Source organism: Thunnus thynnus, chromosome 4, assembly GCF_963924715.1.
Source record: "Thunnus thynnus chromosome 4, fThuThy2.1, whole genome shotgun sequence".
Taxonomy (NCBI): domain Eukaryota; kingdom Metazoa; phylum Chordata; class Actinopteri; order Scombriformes; family Scombridae; genus Thunnus; species Thunnus thynnus.
In genome coordinates this window covers 2,418,543-2,430,987 of record NC_089520.1, presented here as the reverse complement: position 1 = coordinate 2,430,987, position 12,445 = coordinate 2,418,543, and the positions used below count along the sequence as shown (strand labels likewise).

The 12,445-nt window shown below is 40.1% G+C and overlaps 1 protein-coding gene across 4 annotated transcripts in view; it reads right to left on the bottom strand.

Annotated features, from left to right (window-relative positions):
- Positions 1 to 12,445, bottom strand: part of LOC137180871 (poly(rC)-binding protein 4-like) — a 182,207-nt gene that overhangs the window by 69,699 nt on the left and 100,063 nt on the right. For 2 of the 4 annotated variants that reach the window (XR_010928071.1, XM_067586143.1), the window contains exons 6-7: positions 11,467 to 11,583; positions 524 to 655 (exon numbers count right to left, since the gene is read on the bottom strand). Coding sequence is in view for 3 of the 4 variants with exons in the window: in XM_067586143.1 (XP_067442244.1) it covers positions 524 to 655; positions 11,467 to 11,583 (249 nt within the window). In the remaining variant the exon portion in view is untranslated. Of the gene's footprint in view, positions 1 to 523; positions 656 to 11,466; positions 11,584 to 11,931; positions 11,969 to 12,445 lie in introns of those variants that run through there. The other 2 variants (XM_067586146.1, XM_067586144.1) reach the window with 2 other exon arrangements.

The window sequence follows — 12,445 nt, the reverse complement described above, 5'->3', positions numbered from 1 at the left end:
CCTGACTTTATGTTACAGGCTGTATGAAAGTATAAACAGCTCTCACATCCACTTGACATCAGATTAATAATGATACTTGATACAAATATGAGACTGACAACAAGAAGAGCCAGCTAGCCTCTGCTAGCCTCTCAGCTAACGTTAGCCTCTCAGCTAACGTTAGCTGAGAGGCTAACGTTAGCCTCCCAGCTAACGTTAGCCTCGGCTCTCCGTGTGGATCCAACCGGAGCATCGAGCCCCGGTTTGTTATTCAGGTTAAAGTGGGAAGAAGTGGCAGCTGAGTGAAGAGGAGCACCGGGACCGTCAGGGTGACACAATCCGTCGGGGGAAGCACAGTCAGGTGGTGGAAGGGAAGGCGACATATCGGCCTCTGATAATCAGCAGAATTCGCAGATACCGATATTTCATTTTAGGGCTTTTATCGGCTGATACTGTTGACGTGCCGATAATATTGTGCATCCCTAATACATCTATATATTTGTAACGCTGAGCCAATAATATCCAAACAGTCCCAAAGACTCACCTCTCTGATCTCCTTTATTTTAGAGCCGCCTTTGCCGATGAGAGAGCCGCACTGGCTGGCTGGGATGACCAACCGCAAGGTGACTGGAGGCTTGCTGGTCACTGTGCCGTTGGCTACCAGGGCTGCCAGGTCCTTAGAGAGAAAGAAACAGACAGATTTAAACTGACGAGTCTTTAAAACGCTCGAGGTATTTCCCCTCGTGTAGCTTCATCCCTCAGCCCGCCTGTGTTTGCGCTCTACCTCGCCGTGTCGTTTAGTTTAACAGATAACATCTGTCGGCGTGAGTCCGGTAAAATGTGTGCTGTAGGTGTTGAAGGAAAACAAACAGTTTGCTTTAAATGTAAGTGAATGCAAACTGAATGAGGTGCATAAGAGGTAAGACGATCAGTGATGAATCTTTTAACAATATCTCAGATCTCATCATTCAAAAACAACAATTAATCTATAAATAATCTTTGTGTCAAGGTGTAACAAGGTCCAACAGTAGTGAGAAATATTGAAATTTGCAAGTTAAGATTGTTTTTAATTAAATTTATGTTTAGTGAAATCAGCATTTTGCTCAGTTGAAGTCAGTTAAACATCAGTTTAAATGCACTTTTTTTTTTATAAAGGCACACCTTGGACAGGAAGAGGCTGTGCTAGGGAACAGCTTTGGTTTTATTTCTTGGTTTTATTTCCTTTCAGCTATTAATATTAGCAGACACTGTGATCATAAACTGTAAATATATTTACCATTTTATATCTGTAACATACAAGAGGAAACAACCACAAAAGGAAAAAGGACTTTGATTATAAAAATGACACAAGCGGTGTGTCTTTTATCAAGAATTATGAACGCATAGTGAAGCAAAAGGGCAAAGTGCAGGATGGAAATAGAAGCGGTGAAAGGTATAAAAACAATAACGTCAGAGAAAATGTTTCTTTTTTTTTTTTTTGCTTCTCCTCCCTAATCCTCTCTCTCTCTCTCTCTCTCTCTCTCTCTCTCTCTCTCTCTCTCTCTCTCTGTTATCTATAACTGTGCCTCATATTCTTTTCTCCTGCACTCGCTCTCTCAGCTCTCCAGAGGACACTCGACAAATTCAAATTCACTTCAGTTTTTATCTGGTTTATATTTTAAGGCTGCAGCTCACAATCATTATTTCCTCCATTAATAGATCAGTCATTTGGTCCATAAAATGTCAGAAAATGATGAAAAAATGTCCCAAAGCTCAAGTTTTTATCCTCAAATGTCTCGTTTTTTCCTGACAAACAGTCAAGTTTACTCTCAGAGAAGATAAATATATATATATATATATATATATATATATATATATATATATATATATATATATATATATATATATATTCATTTGAGAGGTTTTAGACATTTTTTTAAATAAAATGACTAAAAGTGATTATTTATCAAAAGATTCAGATATCAGATTACCAAAATAGTTCAATTCTTTGATTATCAATTAATCAACAAATCTTTGCAGCTCTCATTTATTTATTTCTATATTTTCTCAACCACTAAATGAAAATTTAACCTTCAGTTTGTCTCACCAAATCATCACATCTGGATACATCTAGATATAATATTATATTATTTTATATTTTTTTATATTTATCAGGTTTAAGTTTGCAATTATGACTAAAAATGAGGAAAACCTCTGCATACTGTCTCACTTACTGCTGGAATATTAATTAGTTTTACAACCTTCATCAGCTGAGCATCACAACAGTTTCACATATCAACACATAGAAGCTGCTTCAATCATCTAATGAGAAGAATCACAGTTTAACTGATGAATGAATTACATATATACACATCTCCATCCAGGTTACAGATAGAGAACATAGTAAAGATTATGAAAATAGAAAAAAATGATAATAAATATTCCAGCAGCGAGCGAGACAGCCTGCAGGAGTTTTCTTCATTGTTATTCAAGTTGTGTTTTCCTCTGACGCACCTGTCACATATTCAGGTGAGCAGAGACTTTGTTCAATTTTTTTTTGAAATGTGCAAATTTAAAATGTGCTTGTGGACCTTCTATCTCTCTCTTTCCACCTTTCCCTCTTTTAAACCCTTTTAACACTTTTTGATTTATACACACAAGAAAGAAAATCTACTAATTGTACAGATCAGATAGGAAAAATCCAGCAAAACCTCAAAATTAAATGACAAAATAAATTTCAGAACATCAGCTTTTAGGTTGAACTTGTTAGCAAACAGTTGTTTATTTCCACACAGCAGTTACGGAGCAACATTATCATTCATGTGGAGTCGTGTTTCTGTCCACCTGGTGAATGTGAGTCCAATATTCACTCTCTTTTAGCTCTGTTTTTGGTCTCCACCAACTCCTGAGGGAAATATCTGGCTCTTTAGCTGCTAAATGCTATGTTCACCAGCTAGTCTACAGCTAACTGTGTCTGTTCGGTGCTGAGCAGGTAGTGTACAGCGGCTTTTTACAGCTTTTTCGGTCCAGGTATCATCGGATAATTCGTAATTCATTTGTAATTTAAAAACCAAAAAACGGTAAATCTGTTTTTGTTTCAAAACAAAAAACAAAAAACGTTTTTGGTGTCAGAATCAAATAACAAAAAACCAATCATACCCGGCCTGTTTTTGTTTTTTGCCGATTCGTTTTATCGTTATTCCTTTTTGGATTGAACATCGAGCAGGTCTGCGGACATTCAGCCAATTCGTTTTTGCGTTTGAAACCAAAAACGGAAGTCACATGATCTATTCCTTTTTAGTTTCCAAACGAAAATCCAGAAAACCAAATTCAAAAGACCGGGCAATTTTGGTTTAGAAATCAAGGTATTTTTTGTCTGTTTTGTATGATAGCGGAAGCGGCTACATTAGCCTACCCATAATCCTCAGCGACTGTTGCTATGGTGAAGACGCCAGCGACAGCCATGCGCATGTGAACCTTTTTCAGCTGAAAACGACGCTATGAGACGCTGAGAGTGAAGCAGGACAGTAAAAGTTGCGGCCGGACAGAAAAACAATGAGCTGAAACTCACTATAAAGCTGCAGAGTCACTGATAATTCTCTGTAGGTTCATCACTACAAGTCACAACCAACACATGACACACTGACAGATTGTGGAGTTATTAAAAAATATGGATTATAGTTGAGGTTAAGGAACAATCATGGTCATGTTTAAAAGAAACTAATGTTGACTGTCAGCAGGAGAAAATCTCAAAAGAAGAAACAAAAATAAATATATCTCTCTCTCTCTCTCTGTCTCCCTCTCTCTCTCTCTCTCTCCCCCCCCCCCCCCCCCCCCCCCTCTCTCTCTCTGTCTCCCTCTCCCTCTCTCTGTGTCTCTCTCTCTCCCTCCCTCTCTCTCTCTCCCCCCTCTCTCTGTGAGGTCGGGGCTCCGGTCTCTGAAAGGTTATCATTGATTGAACAGAAAACTTCCACACTTGTCCGTCATTCCTTTAATTCCGATGCAGATCACAGGCTGTATTTGCCCCGGTCAAACATCTCTGTCACCGTCTTCCTCTCTCGACCTTGACTTTCTCTCTCTCTCTCTGTTTCTACATCTGTGTCTTTTTCACACATAACCCCCCCCCTCCTCCCTCCTCCTCTTCCTCCTCCTCCTCCTCCTCCTCTCTCATACTCTCAGTTACGGTCTGTAGAATGTGATGAATAGGCAGCATTCATGTCAGGATAACAACAAACTATATAATCTGCATGTTCTGACTAACTTGCTTTCATATGACAAACAACTTGACATTTCAATGTGGGTTTTATGAGGCTTCATAAGATCATCATCACATTTTTCAGTAAATATTTTCACGCTGAGAGTGAAAAATTCCTCCATCCTCGTGAAAAACTGCTACGGAGTATTTATTATCTTGTGATATTTGCATTTTGACATCTGTAGTTGTTTAATACTTACAAACAAATACTCAAATACAAATATGTAGCAGTATGTAAATATGGACAACGACATGAATGAAAGCTTTCGTACATGGGAAATCACATTGATTAATGAAAGCTATCAGAACAGAATCAAACATAGATCTGTGGGATAATTCAGCTTTAACAGACGAGTCGGGCAGCTGATTTCTGCGTCTTTCATTCCTGTGGTGTCAGAGTGGAAGTGAAGACATTTCCACTGCCAGTGAAAGCAGAGGTGTTAAACGTGGAAGTTCTTCAGTCTTAAAACACGAATGTGAAATCGGCTCTTTGTGGAAAATGACTGTAGTTTCTGTCCGACATCCACAGTCTGGATGTGCATTTTTTATTGTTTATTTTTACTCTTAAACAAGTGAAAAATCATGTCAGTAACTTTTTTTTTAATATATTGTATTTTGACTGTAGTGGACATCATGCATCCACGGAGTAAAAAGTGATTTATGGAAATCAATATATATATATATATATTTCTGTTTCCCTTGTGTGTTCCTCCTGTGTTTTTGTGTCACCTGTTTGTTTACTTTAGTTCCTGTTTTATTTTGAAATATTTTCTCCTTGTGTCTGGTTCACCTTTACTTCCTGTGTTCGATTATCTCGTTTCTCTCACCTGTGTTTAGTTTGAAATCACACCCTGTGCATTTATAGTCCAGTTTTCAGTTCGGTCCTTGTCGAGTCGTCTGCTTTTATTCTAAGTTTATTTCCGTGTTCCTTTGTCTGTGTCTCCTGCGTTCCTGGTATGTATGTCTACATCGGATCTTGCCTGCCTGCCTGTCGTCTCTGCATTTGTGTCCATCTGCTCCTCTCACCCACCTTCGTGACATTAACACACAAGGAAAACCAAAAGAAAACCAAAACCAGGAAACATCATAGCAACACTGAAAACTCAAGAAAACACAAAGAGTCCCGGTAGGACGCGACAATCAGCAAAGCAGGAAGTTGCATAACATCATCGTCCTGAGTCTCTTCTTTTACTGACAGTCAACTTTCTTTTCTCCCAGATCATCTGTGGCTTTTATTTCACAGCGTTGGTTGTATTTTTATCTTGATGTTCAGGTCTCAGGACTTTTGCTGACAGGTTTTAAAGTCACCGAAGCAGTTAATCTGTTATCTGTCTCGCAAAACTTTTTTTTGATGTCAGAAACTTTAGTAGTTTTACTTCTCAGATATGAAGTCGCACATAACTTTTGTTGCTGAGGATTGGTTGAAAGCTGAACCTGAAACGGATCTGACGAGGGATTTGAAAGAACAGGATTTGATCTTAAATGAACTCTGCTCTCGTGTGAATCCTCTGAATCAAAGAGCTTCTAATAAAAGCCGTGTGCAGTCACATCAGTCACTTTCTACCTGCTGCAGCTCACTTCACCCATCTCCACCCTTCACTCTCTTCTTCTTCATCTCCTAAAACCGCTGCTCTTTATTGTCCATTAGTCAGAAGAGGCTTCTCTTGTTCTCTTACTTTTTTAATTGCACACACCCTCTCTTTCCCCTTGAGCAGCTCCTCCTTTCTTCTTTTATTTGTTTCCTTTACTTCCTGTCTCCCCCCCCCCCCTCTTTTTCTCATTACACACTATCTCCCCCTTTGGCAGCTTTAATCCCCCTTTTTTCCTTCTCTGCATTGCTCTCTGTTTCACCCCACTCTTTCCTGGATCTCCCTCTCTCTCTCTCTTTAATTAACTCAGGTAATAAATAACGGCCTAAATCACCTGGTCTTAATACGATTGGTTCAATCAATTAGGTCGAGCCGGACTCGAGGCCTTGTTGCATCTGAAATGTAAATAGCAGCGCTGGCTTGTCTGGGCTGCCCATCAGGTGAGCGTGATCTGAATAAATGACTCCCTCCTCTGTAGGAAGACCCAGCACATATTTATTTATATCATCACGTCAAGCAGGAATCTCTTACGGAAGCTTTTTACTGTTTTTGGGGGGGGGGGTTTGACAGCCAGCACACTGTCCCACACACATGCAGAAACTGTGTCATGATGCTAAGATGTAGAAAATGTGATAATAATGTGATTTTCTTGATCCTGGTAAAGTTGAGGATGTTGGACATGTATTGTTTCTGCAGGAGTGAAGCTGTGTGTGTTGTGTGTTTGCTGCTCAGAGCGAAGAAGATGCTTTAGGGGTTTATTTTGAACGCTGCAGGCTGTTTAAGTCCGGTGTGTGTGTGTGGTTTTTTTTTTTTGGATAAATACAGCCATATTTTCCATCTATACTTCTCTGCATTTTAAAATAAACTGCACTAGAGCGATATATATATAACTACACGTTCTGATGATTTTCTCTTTTTTCTATCTTAGTTTAACTCTCTCTCCATCCTCAGTCTTTCCATCTGTCTCTCATTACACATTTCCTTTAATCTTCTCTGCCCCTTCTTTCTAATTCTCTCTTAATTTATCCCCAAGTATATGACTTCTTCAGCTTCTCTTTTCTGTATTTTCTGCTCCGTTTTATTTTTATCCATCCTCAGTGGAATCATCGATATTTCTTTAGATTCCTCCTCACTGACCGTTTCACTTTCTATAACCTTCAAATTCCTTTTAGTTTGTGTCACTATCTTTTAAATTTCTGTCCATTTCTCTATCAGATGCTGATTCCTTCTCCTCCCTCTAAGGTTGTGATCAGACAGATGAGATTTATTTGACATAAAACGCTTGCTGCAATGCAATCTAACGTCAATCAGCTAAGTTGGCAAATCGAGTATGTGAAAGCTCACATTCCTGCTAGATTACTTTGTGGCATGAATGCAGGTTTTCTGCTGTTTACCTCGCAAAAAAAAGCTAGAATATTTGCTGTCAGAGGGCTCTTTTCAGTCTGAAAGCCAACTGACTCTGACAAAATTGCACCGACTGGCATGAAGGTCACACAGCATTCATATATCAGACACGACGCGGTCGCCACGAGCCCGGTTCTGATCAAGACTCAGAAAAGGATTGATTGTCAAAACATCTAGTTGCAAAGAGTTTCCTCGGACAGTGTTTCCCTGTTGAGCTGTGGTGGAAGTATAGTAACAAAAAGAGGGACTTTGGCACTAAAAAGACTGTAACGTTGAGAGATATCTACTTGATTTGACTCATTTTGGATGCTGAAGCTTCATATTAGCTTCAGATAAACTTTTAAATACATTTTTGTACATTTTGTCCTCCATTACTTCCATTGTAAGTGTATTATGAAGGGATCGTCTAATGGTAAGTATGAACAGGAGGAATGATTACAGCAAGAAAAACAGGTTTCACTGCTCATTTGGGCTCTTGACTGTTGTTTTAAGACACACTTGAAAAACTGTGAATGTGTCCTTTCAGGATCTTTGTTATTTTAACAAATAAAAGAGAACCGCTTCTGGGACGCTTCTGAAACGCACCGCAGCGCGCCTGGTGGAAGCAGGTAGTTGCAACTCAACTCCACACATGGCACACATCCTTCATAATCGGATACATTGACTAGAGTGGCCGCGATCAGCTCCGGCAGCTGCGTCAGAGCCGGAACGCGGTGCACACGCGCACGGTGGAATTTAGGGGTTATTGTAACACTTTAATTTTTTAAAATTAAAAGCGTAATAAAAACAAAAACAGGATTTTTAAGCCTCTTTCCACTTTTATTCGAATACAAATACAAATAATTTTGCTTCCTCAACAAATACAAATACTGGGCTCTCTGCACATCCCTAGTGTACAAACTACAGAACAGCAGCTGCTTGGATTTAGTGTTTTTTCTTAACAACACTCAACAACACAGAGACTTGAACCTCTGTAGGTCTTACAGCTGAGGGTTTCACACTCTCTCTCTGATTACACTCTTTTATTTAATCCCTCGATCACACTTTTCTTACCTCTTTTTATAAGCTCTCTTCTCCAATCTCATTAACTTTGCATAGCACCTACACTCATCCTCATCTCTGGATCTCTTTCAATCTCTTTTTCGCGACTCTCTTCAGAAACCACTTCTGTACTCTCTTCATCTTATTTTCTCTCCATCTCTTACACTCTTTCCTTCATTTCTACCGCTCACTAAATCTGACTCCACTCCCCCCGCCTCTACGCACATCTCTCCTCTCCTCGCTTTTTACATCCATCTTGTCTTAGGATCACTAAGATTTAAATACCAGCTGCCTGGATTTAATTTCTCAGCACGTGACCCGACTTTGGGATCTCCAACAGAATTTAAAATAGTTTTCTAGTGTTTGAACAATGTTTGACTGCACAGCATGACCGACCCACCATCATATCATCATCAACAGGAGCTCCTTTTTCTAATGAATTCATCCACATCTTTGAGAACGGAGCGTAATTATAAACACACTGAAGAGCAGGTTTGACATTCAGAGTTCGACACTTTGTTAGTTTAAACGAGGGAAATCGATCGTTTCAAGTATTCAAGCTTAAAGTCAGTCTTGACTGTTCAAATATTTAAAGTTATAAGAACTTTTGATTGATTTTCATGAAACCACATCATTTTTTTGATATTATTTATAGCCAATGTATTCACATTCTCTATGTAGTTTTCTTTATTACTGGCGTAGTCATCGTCTCTGTGCTTTCAGACACACGAAGGATCGACAGGAAACGATGCAGCTGCAATGATGGTCAATTAATCAATAAGTGAATCGGCAACTATTTTGATAATCAAATAGTTATTTTAGTATTTTTTTTAAGGAAAAATGCTGAACATTAACTGGTTGCAGCTTCACAAATGTGCGGATTTGAAACTTTTATGTGTCATAAATGATCATAAACTGAACATCCAGATCTGTGTTGTAATTATTATTATTGACTTCTACATTAAAACAAAACTTCTGTTGTAGTTTTGACTAAGTAGCTGCTAAACAGTGTGTTTGTGTGTTTGCAAATCAACCAGGACTGACATTGTAAAGATTTAACCAAGAAAACCACCTTCCTATGAATTCTGTACGGTGGCCCTGAAGTGCAAATCACAACATATAACAAAACACAACCGCAAAAGCAGATAACACAACATTAACTTCTACCGGAAAAGGTAGGTACCTGCTATCGACAAAGCTTGTTGCTGATTGCATGGACACACTGTCTGTTATATGTTGTTGTGTTTTGTTATTTGTTGTTGTGTTATTTGATTGAGTACTTCTGTCTTTGCAACATGCGTAAGAACTCTATATGTTTTATGATTCTATTTGTTCACTGTATATGAGTTTTTCTTTCTCTAACCTTATATAAAAGTACAGTTTGGAAAGAGTTGCATAAATGGAACCATAAAAACATTAAACATGCTTTAGTTTAGTTTAGTAGGAGGATTGTTTGTAAAACAAATTCATTCAGTCTGCAGATATGTTCAATGCAAACATCTCATTATGTTGAGAAACGTATGAAACATACTATGAAAAGCTGATGAATATTAGCATAAGTTCTAGTTAGTAATAAGCTAAAAGTTCAGGTTTAAGGTTGAAGTGTAAAACTATTGAATGAGCTTTAAAAAAAAAAGGTGCCTGCACATTAATATAATAATAATCATGATAGTTGTCACTCTATCATGGACTTCTTATATTGAATTTATTTGTAAGACTCAGATCTTTTGGATCCAGTAGCCGGATCATTTTTCACTTTTTTAATTCAGTTATTCAGATTGTCATGCTGTTACTGCCGTACAGATGGTCCAGCAGCTCATCTGTGAAACTTACAACTAAACTTTATGATCAAATCCTAATTTGTGCGAAGATTTATTGGCCAACCTGCGGCCCACTCCCTTCTTTTTTGAGAAAAGAGTGTATTGAGAGCGGATCTGGTTCTTATAAGTTTGTCCCAGTTCGCTTTGCACCCATTACGCTTATGTTCAGATATCTGCTTCCTGTAATCTGTCTGATCGACTTCGTCTAGCGTTTGACACATAGCTTTTTGTCTGGAGTTTGATGAAGTCCTGGATAAGAATAGCAACTCCCCTACTTCTGCTATTATATGAGGCAGAAAACACTCGCCTGGCTCAATCTGTCTTTAATTTCCAGTGTTACAGGTTTGTTAAATGGGTCTCCTGTAGCAACCCTGTCGACACTTTCTGTTTTTCCAAGAAGGACAGAATGATGTTTACATCCTTTGATGTGCCAGGAGCAAGTTTTCAGAATTATTAAACGACATGAGACATTAACAAGATCACAACAAGGGCAGGCTCAGACTTCTGACTCCTCGCATGGTTTAAACGGAGAATACCGACTTCTGCCCTCAAACAGGTGATTTAGAGTAAACACAACAGACTGAAGAACTCTTTTATACATCAGTTGCTAAACCAAGATCACTGTGCTGCTAATTTAGATCTGAATCCAGAGGATGTGGTGTGATATTTATGACTGTCATGAATGTGTCTAATAAAAAGTGTCATATGTGTAACTGTGTGTTTAATCTGTGTAAACTGACAATAAAGTTGTAGTGAACATTAACTGTTAACCGGGGATCAATTTAAACGCAGTGTTTTGATCACAGTCAGACGTTCATCAGGTGACATAAACGACCCTAACCCTGATGAAGATCAGTTTTACCTTTAAATAAAATGGTTTGGAATTACTTTTTTGATTTATCCACATCTTTACCGCCTAAATTTCATCTCCGTCAATTTACAGAAGCAAGAAAAAAAAAAGGAAAGAAGCAATAGATTCAGAGTAAATACAACAAATTAGAGAAATATCCAACAATAGCTGCGATTTGATCCAATCAGTCCGTCGATGTTTTACCTCCAGCTGTAATTTTGCAGAGATGGAAAGAAGGAAATAGAAATGGACGGATAGAGAGAGCCTTAAATTCCTGTGAGAAACACTCACTTATAGTTACGTGTGTGTGTGTGTGTGTGTATCTGAGTGCATCTGTGCTGGTACGTATGTGTGTGTGTGTGTGAGGTCAGACAATCCCATTAGACACAGTATAATAAATGGCTCCCTGCCAGGAAGCAGCCATGTTGTGGGGGAAGTAAAGGTTATGCACTTCACTCAAGAGCGGCTCGGGAACACCGTGGGAGCTCAGAGGTGTGTGTGTGTTTGTGTGTGTGTGTGTTTGTGTGTGTGTGTGTGTGCGGTATCCACCTCCTCCAGTTTGAACGTGATCATGGTGAAGGCTCTGAACACGCAGTCCGTCGGACCCGTGATGGTGATGATCCTCTCTGGACAGGAGCCCTCTGAGATGTTGATCCTCGCGCTGCTCTGTGGGTCCAGACAGAGATGGGAAGGGGGGGGAAGGAGAGAGGAGGAGGGGGGAGGAAAGGGAGAACGGGGGATAAAAAGCAAGGGAGGGGGAAACATCAGGGAAGGAAGGGGAGGCAGGTGGGGAGCAGAGCGGAAGTGAGTAATGACGTGGGGGAGGGAGGGGAAGATGGAGGTTAATGGAGAGGGGAGAGGAGGACCAGAGGAGAGGAGAGGGGAGGGGAGGGGAGGGGAGGGGAGAGAGAAAACACATTAGTGGGGGGGGGGGAGGAGGTATGTGGGCCAAGACAGAGAAGAGGAGGAGAACCATTTTTTGCCACACTGCCCCCGCTCCCTAAAGGAGATCACCTGTGATGCAGGAGGAGAGAGGGATTACGAGGAGGCTGGAAGAGGGAGGCGAGAGAAGAGGATGAGGAGAAGAGCGACGAAGTAAATCAAGGTTTACATGAGAGGAAAGGAGAGGAGAGGAGAGGAGAGGAGAGGAGAGGAGGGGGAGAGGGGGGGGAGGCAGAGGAGGAAATGAACAGGTGGGGAGGAGATTAGGCAGAGAAAGATTAAGATGATTTTGACGAGGAGGATGGAGGAGGAGGAGGAGGAGGAGGATGGAGGAGGATGTGATTCAAGCCCGGGAAATGTGGAGAGGAAGGAAGGAGAGATTTATTAAAAAGGAAGAGGAGGAAAAGGTACAGGAGGAGGAGGAGGAGGAGGAGGAGGAGGAGAGGAGGAGGAGAGAGAGACAAGGTGGTGCAAATATTTGAGGAGAAACAAGAGGGAGAAGGCGGAGAGAAGGTTGCAGTAATAACCGTACAAGGGTGGACGGACGGAGAGGACGGGTGTCAGGAGAAAAGTCGAAGTGCGAGTT